The sequence below is a fragment of the Takifugu flavidus genome, chromosome 13 (genome assembly GCF_003711565.1).
Source record: "Takifugu flavidus isolate HTHZ2018 chromosome 13, ASM371156v2, whole genome shotgun sequence".
NCBI lineage: Eukaryota > Metazoa > Chordata > Actinopteri > Tetraodontiformes > Tetraodontidae > Takifugu > Takifugu flavidus.
The window spans coordinates 12,459,818-12,476,556 of NC_079532.1; the positions used below are offsets into that span (position 1 = coordinate 12,459,818).

At 43.5% G+C, this 16,739-nt stretch overlaps 3 protein-coding genes across 6 annotated transcripts; 2 read left to right on the top strand and 1 right to left on the bottom strand.

The window, feature by feature from the left end:
• Positions 1-20: 20 nt before the first annotated feature.
• wash1 (WAS protein family homolog 1) lies at positions 21-4,679 on the top strand. Of its 2 annotated transcripts, XM_057051552.1 has the most exons (11): positions 21-176; positions 700-840; positions 962-1,073; positions 1,161-1,307; positions 2,711-2,847; positions 2,967-3,102; positions 3,192-3,387; positions 3,465-3,623; positions 3,737-3,895; positions 4,213-4,284; positions 4,364-4,679. In XM_057051552.1, exons 1-11 carry the CDS (start codon positions 169-171, stop codon positions 4,504-4,506), a joined length of 1,410 nt encoding a protein of 469 aa, XP_056907532.1. In that variant the 5' UTR covers positions 21-168; the 3' UTR covers positions 4,507-4,679. The 2 variants fall into 2 exon arrangements, with proteins under 2 accessions (XP_056907532.1, XP_056907531.1); XM_057051551.1 differs by lacking the exon at positions 21-176 and having other exon boundaries at positions 668-840.
• ddx11 (DEAD/H (Asp-Glu-Ala-Asp/His) box helicase 11) lies at positions 4,601-11,218 on the bottom strand. Of its 2 annotated transcripts, none has more exons than XM_057051545.1 (27): positions 11,095-11,218; positions 10,854-10,992; positions 10,548-10,760; positions 10,403-10,489; positions 10,151-10,287; positions 10,011-10,068; positions 9,818-9,925; positions 9,629-9,716; positions 9,350-9,552; positions 9,154-9,228; positions 8,756-8,833; positions 8,640-8,686; positions 8,475-8,554; positions 8,348-8,389; positions 8,053-8,120; positions 7,943-7,981; positions 7,742-7,877; positions 7,479-7,613; positions 7,284-7,396; positions 7,132-7,204; positions 6,597-6,700; positions 6,364-6,513; positions 6,208-6,276; positions 5,593-5,778; positions 5,428-5,503; positions 5,186-5,340; positions 4,601-5,111 (listed from the first exon to the last, which is right to left on the bottom strand). In XM_057051545.1, the coding sequence occupies exons 2-27, from the start codon at positions 10,980-10,982 to the stop codon at positions 5,079-5,081; spliced, it is 2,682 nt and encodes an 893-aa protein (XP_056907525.1). In that variant the 5' UTR covers positions 10,983-10,992; positions 11,095-11,218; the 3' UTR covers positions 4,601-5,078. The 2 variants fall into 2 exon arrangements, with proteins under 2 accessions (XP_056907525.1, XP_056907524.1); XM_057051544.1 differs by having other exon boundaries at positions 10,151-10,290.
• A 343-nt stretch (positions 11,219-11,561) lies between these two features.
• On the top strand, positions 11,562-16,597 carry fkbp4 (FKBP prolyl isomerase 4). Of its 2 annotated transcripts, none has more exons than XM_057051553.1 (11): positions 11,562-11,919; positions 12,299-12,443; positions 12,519-12,661; positions 12,757-12,877; positions 13,133-13,289; positions 14,117-14,207; positions 14,303-14,386; positions 14,463-14,648; positions 14,776-14,919; positions 15,567-15,662; positions 15,752-16,597. In XM_057051553.1, exons 1-11 carry the CDS (start codon positions 11,821-11,823, stop codon positions 15,851-15,853), a joined length of 1,368 nt encoding a protein of 455 aa, XP_056907533.1. In that variant the 5' UTR covers positions 11,562-11,820; the 3' UTR covers positions 15,854-16,597. The 2 variants fall into 2 exon arrangements, with proteins under 2 accessions (XP_056907533.1, XP_056907534.1); XM_057051554.1 differs by having other exon boundaries at positions 15,755-16,597.
• The last annotated feature ends 142 nt before the right edge of the window (positions 16,598-16,739 follow it).

Consider the following 16,739-nt stretch of genomic DNA (forward strand, 5'->3'; position numbering starts at 1 on the left):
GAATTAAAGCACGCCGTGAAGGCAACGTGACGTCTGTAGTCACGTGACACAGGGGTGCGGAAGTGCCGAACTGTTGTTTTGCTAATCGGTAGCTAAAATGATATCTCAGCTAGCATAGCGGCTTCTTGTAAAATCTTTCGTGTTGCTAGGACCGACTAAACATCACCAATGGTCAGGTAAGGTTTTTAGTACATAAAATTGAAAAGGTTTGTTGGTTTAACATGTGTTTATTGATATCGTTCAACTAAAGGCTCACGGCTGTGAGCTGTATGCATTACGTTCAACACATTTGTTAACATTGCATTTTTTGTGTGTATTTGTAAGCAGCTATTTTATTCATTTATCCGCACAGATCAACTTGAGAGCATTTCTACACACCCAAGTAAAAAAAAACATCCGCTGTCCTTTTATTCCTCAGAAGCTGTAACGATTTATGTCAGCCAGCCACAGTCATGTGAGAGTCAGAAGGGTTGAACTACTCGGTCAAAGATGCTGCTAATGGTTAACACGCCATCATGTGTATCACGCTGGATCAAACCATTGCACTGATTTTAGCCTCACAACTTCTGCTGATTTTTATTTATTTACCCTGTCCATTGTGATCATGCCAGGGATCTTGAAATCAAAAACATGGTTATAAAAGCGCTAAACTACGTCAGCACTATACGTTTAACGTTACCGTATGTCTGCTGTCTTTAGAATGACACACAAGCATTACCTGGAGGGCCAGGTGTACTCAGTGCCACTCATCCAACCAGACCTTAGGAGAGAGGAGGCTGTCCACCAGATAGCAGATGCATTACTTTACTTGGAGACCATTTCTACAGATATTTTCAGAAGGCAAGAAGGCACTTTTTTTTAGCACGAGTACATTTACTATGCATTTTAAATTGTATTTGTTTAAGTAACATTTGTATGTGTTAATGTGCACATAATTCTTCTGTATGCACGTTGGTCCTAGGGTGTCTGACAGTGTAGAGAAGAATCGCCACCAGCTGCAGCGCATCGGTGACCGGATCAGACTAGCTCAGGCGCGAGTCGATAAGATCAAGGGCAGTAAGAAGGCCACCAAGGTAAAGCAGCGCAGACAGCTGGCAATGCTGAATGTTGAGCAATGCCTATGGTGGAGTGACAAGCAAGGGGTCTATCTTTGTCTATAGGTTTTCTCCAGTGCCAAGTACCCAGCCCCAGACCGACTCCAGGATTATTCATCCATCTTTACTGAGGCGACAGATCCCTCCTCACATATCCGGCCCCGACACAGGATCCGGAATAAGCATCGACCTTTTGATGAGAAGGCCTTGCAGGTAAGAAGAACGTGTTAAACTTTTTAATCAAACGAGGATATTTAACGTGTGGTGCTTCAAACTTTACAACAGCAAACTACCACATTTTAAAGATGCGCTATGCAATCATGCAGGGTTTCAGCATAATTTCATTTTATTCTCAAATGGATGACGTCTCCCTTTGATCCTCTAGCTGCTTGCCCACTGAAGACTGTTGAATACAGGGTACAATCAGGGTCTTACACTGGCGTGGTTAATACTTTTCATTTAAACCACTTGTATTTCACTGCAGAGAAGGGCAGCCATCGCAGGACATGGAGGCTAGGCACTGAAATCTCCGCTGGTCATATCACTGTGACTATTTCTGTCTAAATAGGAGACACCCTCTGCCTATTTCAGGCCCTGGATCTTGTTATATGACATCCACTGTCGCTGTGATTCACATTGATGCAACGTAGGTGTGAAGATTAGCTAAGTCTGTGGGCTAATTGCTATGTTGCAACCTTTAGCTCTTATCTCTGAGCAGTGGTGAGTGACTGAAAGAATTAACTTGCTGTCACTCCTAATGACCTGCCTTAGCTGGATGCCCTTAGCATTAAGTTGAAAAGTTCACACAGTTGGAGAAGCTGGAAGTGAACAAGCCTCCTTGATAATGCAAAGGAGCCAATTGAGATGCGAGCTTTTCCGGTGGTTTTAATCATTTTGTCTGGCCTGGAACATCAGGAATATGTGGGATTATGTCCCAGTAAAGTAGATTAAGACTGCCTTGTCACCTAGTCTTCATCATGTCTGAACAAGTAGAGGATAAGGCAGCACTGTTAAGCTGCTATCTGTGTCTTGTGGAAGCCGGAATAAACAGCTAATATCAACTTTGAGAGGAAAGTCTAAAAAGTCTGCTTTACAACCTTTTAGGGGCTAAGTCATTCTCTGCCTTCAAATTACAGCTTGTTGCCACAGAAATGCTAATTGTTCCAGGGGTAAAACCAGCAGAAGTGTTGAAAAATGCCCCTGAAGTATTCTGTTGTTTAGAGCAGCTCTGCTTTATTCGGCTATCCTTTTGTTTGTATTTCTGCAGGTTTGACAGTGCTGTTGTTATTTGCCCTCTCCTTCCCTCCCTCCCTCCCTCCCTCCCTCACCCTCTCTGTCCCCTTTCTGTGTGTGAGAAAGAGGAAGCTATTGCATTATTTACAGACAACACTATCATTTTTCCCCTTGCCCTCTAAAGCAACGCTTTAGGAAACCTGTGTACTTGGTATTGGGTACAAGTGTAGGAGGACAAATATGTCTGGCTGGTTGCCTTTTGAATTACACAGTATCAGGAGCTGTTTCTCTTCCTCTTATACTTCAAAAGCCTGCAAGCATCTTTGCAATAGTGAAGAGCATTTTTGAATCTTGTTCTAAAGCTGTGCTTTTCTTCCTTATAGGACAAGTTAGTTTATTATCCAGTATGTGTGAGCAGGAAGAAAAAGTCTGAGGATGAGACTGAGGAAGGTCTGGGCAGCCTGCCACGTAACATCTCATCTGTCAGCTCCCTGTTGCTCTTTAATACGACAGAGAACCTGTGAGTTCACAGACACACACACACACACGCTTGCATGTTGTGTGTACAGGCTGACGCCGCTGCTGTCAGCACTTCATAAAATGTTTTCTTCTCATGCTAGATTTTGTGTGTTTTGGCAGGTATAAGAAATATGTGTTCTTGGATCCTCTGGCGGGAGCGGTGACAAAAACGCACACAACATTGGAAACAGAGAAAGAAGAGAAACCGTTTGACGCCCCGTTATCTATTGCCAAGAGAGAGCAGTTGGAGAGACAGGTCGGGCCCAACTTCACGCCTCATTTAGAACTCTCAGATGTGCTCAGATGTCATAATGAGTTCTCTTGGTGACATTTTGTCTCCAACAGACAGCAGAGTCTTATTTTTACGTGCCAGACCTGGGTCAGGTACCTGAGATTGATGTGCCCACCTACCTGCCTGACCTGCCAGGCATTGCAGATGACCTTTCCTACAATGCAGATCTCGGGCCCGGCTTCGCCCCGTCGGGACCGACACACAACATTCCCGAGCTGCCCTCTTTCACCGAGGAGAGCAGCCTACCTGGTACACACAGACACACACACACTCCCCCCCGTCATACATTTATGCTTGATGGACCATTGTTCATGTCTTTATTCAAGGATCACAACTTCAACCCAATGTTCCGCCACCTCCTCCTCCCCCTCCCCCTCCCGAACCTGTTGCAACTGCTGCCACTGCTGGAGCTCTACCGCCACCACCTCCTCCTCCTCCTCCACCACCTCCTCCTCCTGTTGAAGTCGCTCAGGCACCAAGTTCAGGTTTGTTATGTTCAAATGGTTGTACTGGACATCATAGACCTTTAACAACAAAATCAAATCTGAGCATGCACACTTCAGTCTGTAAATCCCAGTGGTTGCGTGTCTGTGTGTAGGCCCTGTGTCAGGCGCCCCCACCGAAGTGGTTCAGCCATCAGACGGTCGCGCCAGCCTCCTGGAGTCCATCCGTAACGCCGGAGGCATCGGAAAAGCCAAACTACGTAACATGAAGGAGCGCAAGATGGAGAAGAAGAAGCAGAAGGAGCAAGAGCAAGGTGGGGGGGTGTGGCTCTGCTACACGGTGCTTTGAACAATAATGGGAAAGGCATTTAATCAGAGCAGCTTGTGACCACTTCTGGTTTTCATTCATCATTTAGTAGAAAGGTGCCACACTAATGTGTGCTGATATGTAGGTAGATGTTGTTCCATGTTCCTGTAGGGAAGTTTTCCCTTGGATTTGTGCAATCAATCAAAAAATAATGTGATCCACATAGAAGCACAATTTTATGGAAAGAATTTCTTTCACTGCTCTAGTCTTTTCAGAAAAAGGGACTTAATATACAGTATTAATTTTGCGGTCTTTGTCTTGCAGCGGTGGGGGTGGCATCCAGCGGTGGCGACTTCATGTCTGACCTCTTCAATAAACTCGCTATGCGAAGGAAAGGTGAGGTTCAACTCTATCATTGTTAAAGCAGGAGGTTGGGAAATTCCACACGCTAAATCACGTCCTTTTGCCACTGCAGGCATCTCCGGTAAAGGCCCAGCAGGCGGCGAGGCAAGTGACGCTCCTGCTTCTACCGGCGGTGCGTTTGCCAGGATGTCAGATGTTATCCCGCCTCTTCCAGCCCCTCATTCAACAACGGATGATGATGATTGGGAAGCTTGACATAATTCGTTAATAGCAAATCTTAATAATGGCGATAATAACACCGGTTGAAAGTGTTTTTTTGGTTAAAAAGCATAATAACATAGTGCAGAACCACTTTATTAAACCATTTAATTTACAACAAAACACTGTATTAATACAAGTCTTGTATTAAAACACTTATAAAAGCAGAATATTCACTGAAAATCATTGCCTTAATGTCACAGTTAAATAAGTTATTTTTGCATTATGCAACACTTTGTGCTTGAGACAATGTGATGAATTAACATCTGACCTCCATCCATTTTTCGTAGTTCAATATTTCACGATGGCGTTTAGGGCCAGAAAATGTCAGTGAGTTAAAGCTGAACAGAAATATGCAAATAAATTTCGAGGCATGTACCAAAATCGCCCTCAGATGTTTCAAAACGAGCGAAGCGCTACGACAGGCTTGTGGGGAGGGACCTTTTCACAGCATTGTTATGTACATTGGCAGGGATTTCATTTGATGTGTTGCTTTAAATTGCTGTTTCCGAGTGTGTGTTTCTCCTTCGTCCTGGGCGTGTCAACAACTCGGAGGAATATCAGTTCAATTACACCTGCTTCCGCTTCCTCTCATGGAAGAACTGGTTCAAACAAACACAACATGGTTTGAATCACAAATCCTCCGGTTCCTTCACACACAGTGTCTGATTCTTACCTTCCGTAAGGTGGCAAAAGCTGGCCCAAAACTTGTGTGTGTGCTGGTGCGATCTCTGATCCATGCGGGGAGCTTGGCGAGCGTCGCGGGTCGCGAGTAACGCCGGTCACACAGCACCATGGAGGAGTAGTCGCCACGGTGACGGATCGCTCTCCCTTTGGGCAGATGAGGTCAGTTGTTAACACTGATCTCGCCAGCAGGGTTGAATAAACAAACTACTTTTATATATGTTGAATCATCACCTATGGATTGATTGACAGCCTTCATACAGAGGTTTTCTATAAGTGCTTGACCAGGACTCTTCCCGCCATTGTGAGGCTTTGAGAGAGAAAAGGGAGATGAGATCGATGGTGACTTTTCAACGCTCGTCTGATCATTTTTCCATAGATTTGGGGAAAAGATCGCACCAAGTGTTTGTCCAGATAAGACATCTTTTCCTGCAGCTCTGGGGACTTGATGTTGGGATATGGCATTCCCACCATCACGACGCACCTGCCCAAGTCGTCGGAGAAATTGATGCCTTCGCTCATCTTCCCTCCAACTACAGAGAACAGCAAGGCTCCCGTGAGAGCGCCACTGTCTGCAGCACACCTCTGATGAAGGGAGACGATGAATGAACATAATGCTTGAGAACTGACTCAAAACTGGAGCAGCTTCACTAGCAGCTGAAAACGTGATACTAAAGTCAATGCAGTATTTACAGACGCATAATTTGAGGTCACTTGTTATTTTTCAAGCCATTTTCACCAAATGAGCTTTCAAATTTCATCTATAAAATGCACAGCTTTGCAGATAAAAACAGGAGCTCGAAGGATATTGCGCATTAGCGCCCCCTCCTGTCGTTAGATGACTGATCAATACATGATTATCACACTTCACAAGCCCTTGTTCTATATACGTAATTCCGTCTATTTCTAACTGAATTCCCATTATAGAGTTCAATTCATTAACCAAAGAAAACACATTTAGTTGATGCAGAAGTGATAAATAAACTCTTTGGGCAAATTCAGCCCTGATATTACCTGGATACAACGAGAGAAGTCTTTCAGCACCTGTTCGACCAGATTGGATTTCTTTGGCTCATGAAAAATCTGAAGAGAAAAACCCTTAACTCAAGAATCAATCCATGCTTAATCTATCCTTAAACGTATATTTTCAGATGGTTGTCGCTGACGTACCTTCTTTTTGTTAGCGAGGCGAGCTAAAGTCCCATTAGTCTCCCAGTGTGATGTTATCCGCCTCAAATACTCATAGGAAGGAAAGAAGCACACGACCCCACCCGGAACCACATTACAGATATTGGAGAGAATGCGCCCGGTTTCGTCCATCTGTTGGCATACAATAAACAACTCGGCACCATGAACTGCAACCACAGCAAAGAGGGACCTTGAATCATGTGTGCTTTCATTACCATGTGAGGAGAGTCTCTGTTCTGGAAAGTAAAATCCAGCTCCTGCCCGGATGGACCGTTGCACAAGACGAGCGGAAGAATATTCTCAGGAGGAATCACGTGACCTAAGGAAATGAGTGACCAAGTAAAAATATAAATACATTTACACATAGTATGTTAAATATGAATATGTCTGATGAATTATGAATAAGAAAAAGTACTTCTTCAGAAAATTTCCATTACATTATCTCTAAAAATTAAAAAAGATCTATATCAAACTATTGTCAATATACAGTATATGCTGTCTCTTGTATAGAACATATAATATACAGTTTCCAGGGTTTTGTGACTCTTGTATGTCCTCAGCCTGACTGAATAATCCATACTTTGTATTCCTAATCAAACTTCTGTTATTTGGGTTTCCTCCAAACATGTCATCACTCATCAAACAGAAATATTGATTTAAAAAACTGCTGTGAAATAAAAGAGTGACTCAGAACCCAACTAGACGGGAACCGCCACGATGTGCTGCAGCGTTAGAAAAAGTGCCTCTCACCACATGAAAACTCGACGATGCGCTCCTCTCCCACTCCGGCAGAAAATAGTAGCTCCTGTTTGAAGTCCGAAACCTTCACAGAACATCTCTCAGAATTATTAAACACGGGCAGAAAAACTATGTTTATCGTGCTTGGCTTTGTAGTGACGTACGGGCTGCATGGTTCCACCTGCAATGACGACTGCCCTGCACTCCTTCAGGATCTGGGCAAAGTGGACCGCCGGGTTCAGCAGCAAGAACTTAACGCTGCTCTCTGACAAAGTTTCTGCATATGAAAACAAACACAGCATTTTTAATCAGAGGTCTTTTAGAAGGGTTTATTTTGACTTGTGCTTGGATGACTATACCTTGGTTGTTCACCACCACTCTACCATCTGTGTTGCTGCTGGTGAGAGCCATGAAGAAACCCTCCACCTGCATCATGGGAGAGGCAGCCAGCGCCTTCTCTGCCTCTAATGACCCCTGCTGGTCAGCTGCTGACACTGCACATGTGGAAGCCAAACAAAACAAAAACTAGGAATTGCTCAATAACTCGTTCTAAATTCTGTAGTAATATGATCAAATAATTGCTATTGATAAATATGATAACTCTATCTAGACACTGTCCTACCTGGTGCAGTGCGGTTGCTCTGTAGTGTCTGAAGGTAGTGGTTTAAGCCCTGAGTGCGTCTGTTCTCCTTGTTGGAGCAGCTCTGAGGGTGCAGAGTCATGCCTGTTCCTGCGTACTTCTCCACGAAGCCCCCCAGCTGCAAGAGTGGTGGGACCATTATTTCATGAAGAAGTCAACATTTAGAAAGTCCAAGTCACATACCTTTCTGCTGATCAGGCTCTTCTCAAAATATTTCTGTAACTATAATGTGAATGAAGAACCTTTAGAGAAGGTGGCAGCCAGGATTTTTCATGATGGTTCTTGTTTATTACCTTAAACAAGTTGATGTTGTCGATCCCAGCCTTGAAGAGTAAGTTATTGATGGTGAGCATTTCTGTTCCTAAAAATGAATAAAGCATCAGAGATACATCAAAAATGAATTTACCAAGTGATTTTCAGTAATTCTGTTTGAGCCTTTTCTACAGAACGTAAACAACAGCTGCTTGAAAGGGAAGATTTTACCTATTCTTGACAGATTCTACTTCGTTTTGTGACATTTTCTTAAAAAAAACAACAACTGAAAACACTGTTAAACAATTACTGGCTTTCTATGTTGCATTCACTGACCTGCTTTTGTGGTCTGGCTCTGTGGATTCTGGCCCACTTTACCTGAAATATCAATATCAAACAGTGTGAGTCTGACACGAGTGTGACACGAGTACTGTCTAGATCCTGATGGTTCGCATGCATTCACCTCCCAGCACCCGGATGAGCCCCTCAATCACAAAGAGAATCTGCTTGATGTACATAAGGTTCTTCGCCTTCAGCCTGCTCCTGATGTCGCACAAACATAAACACGCAGGATGATTAATACGCAAGTGCGGCGTGCAGGTTGTTACATATGCGAGTCTGAACTCACTTAAATCGATGAGTGTACTGGGTGAGCTGAGAATGGGCGCGGCAGAGCTGAGGAAGCATTCACACATTAGGGAACGCATTATTTGCACCAGAAATGTGTATTCTGTAGGTGTGTACCTGAGCCCCAGTGAGTTCTGCACTGTAGATACAGGAGAGTGTGTCACTTAGATTATGGGCTTCATCTATAATCACCACCTGCAGAGACACGCACGTGTTTTCACGGTTCAGAACGGATGCAGGAAAAGCTTGACTGCAGCTCTGGGTGGCTTTCAGCCAGTTCTTGATACTTAGTGTTAAAATGTCTTTTTAATTTCGTTTGCTCTGACAGTTAAGTCCTACAGTTGATCATCATTTACTAAAGAAAGCCAAATGTTTAAATTTACATCTACAGCTTTTATTCCTTTTCTCATCATAAAAGTGCAGCAGCTGACATGTTTTATAACTGTATTTTCCATTTAGCCTTGTGTGCTAGAGATAAGGCACATAAGCTAAATAAAGAGATCATTTAGCTGCACCTGTCCCTTCAGCTGCACCCCCGCGGCCCTTCTGGTTGCCTCGTGTAGCAACATCTGATAAGGCAAGACCACCAACTGCGGACACCAAACAGACAAATGATGCAAGATTGTGATAAACTGATAGTATTCACTTTTAAATCTCATAAAATCATGGTGCGGCACAATGATGCAAAGGCGCTGGTGAGGATGTTGTCACCTGTGCAGGGGGGATGGCGAGGCGCGTGGAGTAATAAGGACAGGAACGCGTCTCGCTGCCCAGCTTTAACAGCTGCTCGATGTCCTGGACCGCCCCCAAAATTTTATCCCTCATGTGCTGCAACGCCGGGGCCTTATTGTAGGGACACGTGCTCTTCGCCGGGCCACGCTTGCGTTTCGCGCCATCTTCTTGGTGCTGCTTCTCTGTGAGGCGAAAGCAGAGATGACGCAGACCGCAGACGCCCTCCCGTGGGCATCGGTTGATGTGTGAGAGGGTCACCGTGTTTGTTCTTCTGCATCTCCATGCAGCGGTCGTTGATGTGTTGGATGCTGCCCAGGCGACGAACCTCTTCATTGATGCAGAGATTCTGGACAGTACAGCAGACACGATGGGTAAACCCGCTATTTGTGTAGAGGTGGATAAAAACATCTGACTAAAAATGGAATAGAAACAAGTGTGTGTGTTTACCTGCCGCGAGCCCAGCGTGACCAGACTGATGTCATTAGCGAAAGGACTCTTTTGAACCTCGTGGACGAACTGGGCCAGCTGGGAGTGTGTGCGGCTGCAGTAGTAAATCTGAAAACATGTTTCCCAACACCTATTGTGATCACACACATCAGAAAACATGTCCTATAAAAACAACGGGAAGTGGGGCTTTCACCTTGGTGATGTGTTCTTCCACCAGTTCATCACCCGCATCATCTTCATCAGCGCAATACCTGGGCAGGGAAATCAACAGTGTTCCTCTGTTTGCAGTCACTTGTCATTGACATCGTGGAACCAGCTGATGGCTGCCTCTACCTGCTCCTGGTCTTTGACTCATCGTCACTCTGGTACTCCGCGATGACGAGCTCTTCATCACCCTCATCTCCTCGCTCTTCTGTCCGGTCATCTTTGCTGAGCTGCAGAAGTTGGAATGCTTCATCATCCTCACTGCTCTGCTTACGCGCACAAACACACATACACACAGAAAACACAAAGAAAACACGGGTTTGAGTCCACTTTAAGGACATTTTTTTTTAATTTTGGCTGTTTCTGTAAAGGACTGCTTACTTTTCTTTTCATTGCATACTTTAACTGAGCGTTGCCTCTGATCATTTCCAGCCGTTCTTCACGCTTTTGTCTCTTCAATTCATCATCCTGAGGAAGAATCCGTCAGTCAAGTTTTACAAAACCAACAAAATGATCACCTCTTTACCTTTAACTTTGACACCAAGTCACGTTCTGCCTTCTTCTGAACAAAGTCAGTGATCCAGTCGGGTTCAGCGGAGGAGCTGGTTGAGGAGGACGGAGCAGCGGAAGAAAGAGACACTTCTCCTTTCTGCAGAAGAGCAGCTGTCTCCTGTCTTCTTTTCTCCTCAAAGTCGGTCAGCCAGCTCAAAGCCCCACATATGAGGCTCAGAGACTTGCCCTGTGTTAAAAAAAACACATTTTGAAAACATAAATCCTGCAAAACAAAGCAACTGTTTCTGCTTTTACAACGTGTCCAATCATGAAAACATACCGTTCCAGTGGGACTTTCAAAGATTCCAACTTTGCCCTGGTCCAGGGCTGAGTACAGGGCTTGCATAAACTGCTGCTGGATGTCATAAGGCTGGTACGGAAACGGAAATTGTGTCCTTCCAATGTCCATCCTCAGAAATCTGCCAGAAAAATGACACGTTCAAATGCCTTCAGGCTCACATTTGACAGCATTGGACTGAAGCTTGTGTCAAAACAAGAGGTCAACCAGACGTCTAACCTACCGAAACAAAGTAACCACTTGAAACCTTTTAGCCACGATTCGTTGATCGTCGCTGTAATCACCAAGAGATCTCACAGAAGAGCTTCTTGCGTCTCTGTTACTTCACTCCCGGCTTTACGTCCCGCCAACAGATAACAGCGAACACAGAAACTGACCAATAGGATCACAGATAATTCAGAATGCGCGTGTTTTATGGTACCCGAACACTTGAGTGGGCGGGTCGTTACGTCCTTAGGTCTTTTCCTTTAATTGGTAGGGTAAAGCTAAAATAATATTTCTCTATTTGTATATATTGTGGAATAAATAGACTTTAAAAATATATGACTGAAAACGGGAACTAGGTACGGATTTGTTTTTTAATGTGCACTACCATCCGGGAGAAGCAGGTATAAAGAACGAACGAACACCGAGTGTGTCGTCAGTGTGTTTCCTCTCTGAATGTCTGGAATATTCTCTGCCCTTCTTTAGGTGCTTGCCAGACGCTGGGCTGTCCGACAACGTGGAGTTGAAGCTGTCTGAGCAGAAGCCCTTGTCCTGCTCCTGAGCAAGCCCGAGCGACGTACAACGGCCGTGCATTGTCAGAGGAGTTGGCCTGACGTCATTATTTTACTTAATAATCAAGAGCGGTGGAGATATTTAATCTGCGCGTGTTAGCTAGCCTGCTAGTGTTTTTCTCAGCCAGGGTGCTGCTTTGCTGTTAAGTTAGCTTTAGCCAAGGTTTTTCAATATGACAATGACTGCAGACGAGATGAAGCTTGAAGGACCACAGTGCACCCCGATAGAGGGAGAGGACGTGACACCGAAGCAAGACGGAGGGGTTTTGAAGGTATGTTTTGTGCACTGTCGATTTCAGGTTTAGCTGTCTGCGCGGTGTTTCAAGTATGCTTGTTTCTAGATGATTCTGTAATCTTGTATTGCAAAAAAAAACAAAAAACCTTAAGACTAATGGAACCTGTAGATCACTGATATGCATATGCACATAATGATGTGATAAAAGTTATTAATCTCCTGTACATACGTTACTACCGTGCAGGGCGGGTGCATGAACGCAACAGTAATCAATGGTGCTCCAATGGCACAAACGAATGTCTTTCATTATAACCTTTGCAACAGTAATAAATGGTGCTCCAATGGCACAAACGAATGTCTTTCATTATAACCTTTGTTCATTTGGATGAACCTCCGCTTTGCTGCACATGTTCCAGCTGGTGAAGAGGGAAGGCACAGGCACGGAGCTGCCCATGACTGGAGACCAAGTATTCGTGCATTATGAGGGCAGGTTTCTGGACGGAACTCTGTTTGACCACAGCAGGTCGAGAAATGACTGGTTCTCCTTCGTGTTGGGCAAAGGTTTGTTTCATGTGAAACTATAATTGAAATGTTCCTTTATTGCCAATGGTAATAACAATCCCTCCTTGTGCCCAGGTCAAGTAATAAAGGCATGGGACGTCGGGGTGGCCACGATGAAAGTTGGAGAATTGTGCCAGCTCATCTGTAAGCCAGAGTATGCATATGGATCTGCAGGCAGCCCACCCAAGATTCCCCCAAACGCCACTCTTGTTTTTGAGGTGTGCTGCAGCAATATCCAGGCAGTTACAACGCGTGTCACACTAATCATTTTGTGGATATGAAGTAATACCTTTCCCTTTTTGTGCACTTGTAGATAGAACTGTTTGACTTTAAAGGAGATGACATTACCGAAGATGAGGACGGAGGAATCATCCGTCGAACTCTCAACAAAGGACAAGGGTATTCCAAGCCAAATGAAGGAGCAACAGTTGACGGTACCATGTTTGGTTTAACTGCTCATTGCACTTTTTATTTTTGTGTGTGGATTTCAAGGAGTCTTGTTATTTGTGAATTTAGACAGTTATCTTCTTGCATTGCATTTACTGACAAGCTAGTGTTACACTGGAATTATATCATGCTGTGTATTTAACTGACCCAGCTATTAATAGGGTGTCTGCAGCGCATAAAGAAATGTGACTCGGACAACAGGCATATTTGGACAAGCTAAACACACGTTTCATCTTCTTCAGTGACTCTGGAGGGTTCCTGGGAGGGCCGTGTGTTTGATAAGAGAGAACTGAAGTTTGAGGTGGGTGATGGGGAGAGTCACGGCTTGCCAGTTGGAGTAGAAAAAGCCATTGCAGCTATGGAGCAGGAAGAGGAGTCCTTTTTCACCATTAAACCCAAGTATGTTTGCTTTAAGCCTGGCTGTCATGGTGATAGTGTCATTTTAACAAATGGCAAGGCTCTTCACAAATTCTTCTTGCTTGTTTTGAAGTATTCCCCTTCACTAATTTAGGGTGCAACAGTATTTAAAATGTTTTTTTCTAAAATTGAGTATTGATTCAGGAAACTCCAATTCTCTATATTGTGAGGAAGCACCACTGCTATATTTTTCCTTATAAACTGTGGACAGGAATGGACAGTTGTCATGTCAGTGTTAGCTCTGCAACCAGGGGCTTAAGCTAACCCTGGATTTCAAACAAACGCAGCTAGACAAAACTAAGAACTGAAGATAACAGAGCCTGGGATGGTCTGCACTCGTACCGTCTCTCACATATACAATTAACTGGAAAAAATCCATCCCTTGTAAATCTTGTATGTGGAATGTCATTGTTTTCAACACCCTTTTCATATTTGTCTATGCATCATTCAATTTCAATTCAATTTCAATTTTCAATTTCCCCACGGGGATGAATAAAGTACATCTTAATCTTAATCTTAATCATGTATCACAAGACTTAACTTTACAAAAATACCCCAAGAACAGCTCATATGAAGCAAAATTTGTTCCTTGAGGGAAAATACACAACAGATACTCAGCATGAGTGTGTTGAAGATGGGTACAAAGTCTGTGACTTCCCATCTTTTCTTATCACATTAAAGGCAACTTTAATCCACAAAAATGGGCTTTAAAAATGGGAATGTGTTGGTTATTGTGCTTTAATATCAGCTGGGTAAAGCAGTGATGTAAAAATTTCTAGTTAATGTTGAATTGTGCATTTAATTCTCAGGTATGGCTTTGGGAATGCAGGAAATGCCACTTATGGCATTCCTGGAGGAGCAACACTGCAATACAAAATTAAACTAAATGCCTTTGAAAAGGTAAGGAAATTAAAACAAATAAGTTGGTCCATTTTTTTTAATAGCTGGTGATGTCAAAATGTATTGTGTCGTTTATATATTTGTTTTTTAATAAGACCAAAGAATCGTGGGAGATGAACTCGGAAGAGAAACTGGAACAAAGCTGCATTGTCAAGGAGAAAGGAACACAGTACTTTAAGGTTAGTATTTATACATTTTTATAGATTTTATGAATGAAGGGGTTGATTTTTCACACTTTGCATGTGTTTATTTCAGGAAGGTAAATACAAGCAGGCGGCGTTGCAGTACAAAAAGATCATTTCATGGCTGGAACATGAATCTGGGTTGTCGGAAGAGGATGAGAAGAAAGCCAAAGCACTGCGACTGGCTGCACATCTCAACCTGGCCATGTGCTTCCTCAAGATGAACGAGCCCAACAAGGCTCTGGAAAACTGTGACCAGGTATCGCTTTCATGGAGGGCACGAGAAGACAGGAGATGTGAATGTGGACCAGGATAGATGCTGGCAATATCTTTTTTCCTCATTCTTATCGATCGTCAATATTTGGATACTTTGCTTGTGTTTTCAGGCCCTGGAGTTGGACGAATCCAATGAGAAAGCTCTGTTCCGCAGGGGGGAGGCACTCTTCGGTTTGAACGAATTTGACAGGGCCAAAAATTGCTTCCAGCAAGTGGTTGAGCTGTACCCTGCTAATAGAGCTGCCAGGAGCCAGGTAGGGAGGCCAGATATCATTAATTTATGAACAGAAGAAGCAAAAATGTCTCTTAAATTTGGATCCAAAAGAGACTTTAAACCACCCCCCTTTTTTTTTTCCTCATTCACATAAATGTGATAATATTGATTGCGGTATTCTTTCGCTTCATTAACTGGGTACCAGAAGTACAATTCAAGGACAATGGCTAGATTATAAGTGCAAACTGCAGTTACGTTGACTTAGTGGTAAAGAGGTCAACAGTAAGTTGTAGGCAGCATATTGATTTAAGAAATGTCTCGTTTGTCCTGAGAATCAAACAAATGTCACCTTTAGATCGTTTAGAGGTCCACTGTCTTATATTGACTTATATTGTAATTGCTTTTTTTCATTCACTCTGGAGTAACTATCCCCTTCAATGGTTACAAAGAAGTTTGACCTTTAGCATAAAAACTAAAATTTAGACTGCATGCTGCTCTACTGCACCAACTGTAGCCGCTGCATTCTGGTTTGTCACCACTAGATGTCACCCAAGACTACACAGGAGCCTCTCACTTGTTAGTTCTTTTTGATTAGAGCATTAAAGTTGATGTGCTTTTTGAGTTGTGATGATGAATGAAGAACTCAAATGGCGTGATTATTCATTGCCTTCTCCCCCTCTCTGCTAGGTGTCAATTTGTCAGAAACGCATCAGGGAGCAGCACCTGAAGGACAAACTTATTTATGCCAACATGTTTGAAATATTTGCAGAGAGGGACTTAAAGGTGACGCTTGTTTTTACTCTTTGAAACCTGAGCTCACAGGTAAGATTCCAGACATATATTTAATCCTCTGGCTCTGTTTTAATGAACAGAAGGATGTGGAGAGGGTGAAGACTGACAACCAGCAGAAAAGGGAGGAAGCAATGGAGATTGACAAAACGGAGAAGGAAGTTGCGAGCAAAACCAAGGCTTAGACGAGGCTTTGGAAACCACCCGGTTAATCTGTTCTTTAGACTTTTGTAACTTCAGCTGTTTGTGTTTAAGGTTGCGAATGGATGTTGGCTCAAGCACGTCGTCGTGAGCACTAGCTTTTGGGTGTGCTTTTTGTTTCTGGGCTTTTCACTGTGGCTGTTAAGGCAGGTGGGGTCTCCCCAGTTGGCAGCTCTGTGGTACTGCTTTTGTAGCACACTCCCAACCCACCCTCTAAAATCCCCACACGCACACACACACAGCTTTGAAGTGTTTGTAAGTTTTCAGTGATCCTGGGTAGGAAAAGGCATCAAGGGCAGGATTTCAAACTCTTACCCATGAAGGGCTAGTTCATTCAGATTGCTCTGTCCCCATCTCCACCCCTGCACATTTTAAGCCACCCATTCAGTACTTCTATGGGCCTGTTGATCAATTGTTGAAGTTCTGATAGCGTTGTGCCTCTAATTGAGTGCACTTGTCAAAAAGTAGGTATGTAGCAGCACTGTGCACAGGTGGAATTCAAAGATGCTGACTTCTTAGGTTTGGAGCGCCCCCTGTAGGCCGCAGTGTAAAGGACTGTTTACCTTTTATCTGAGGGAGAAAATGTTCTTTTGTGTTGTTAATTGTGATTCGTGTATTGCTCTTAGATGGAAACAACCATTTAACTGGAATGTGTACTTCTACCACTCAAAAGGGTTTTTTGAGTTTTTCTTCTGGATCTGTTCAAGTAATAAAACAGTTGCTTCTTAGTCTTAATTTACGTTTTTTCAACTGTACACGTATGAACATTTGTGTTGTCATTTATTTACAAAATGTGAATGGCGGGGTGATTCAGAAGGATTTCAGCTCTCTGTGCACATGTAGAACGGGGCAGAAAAATAAACTGGGGAC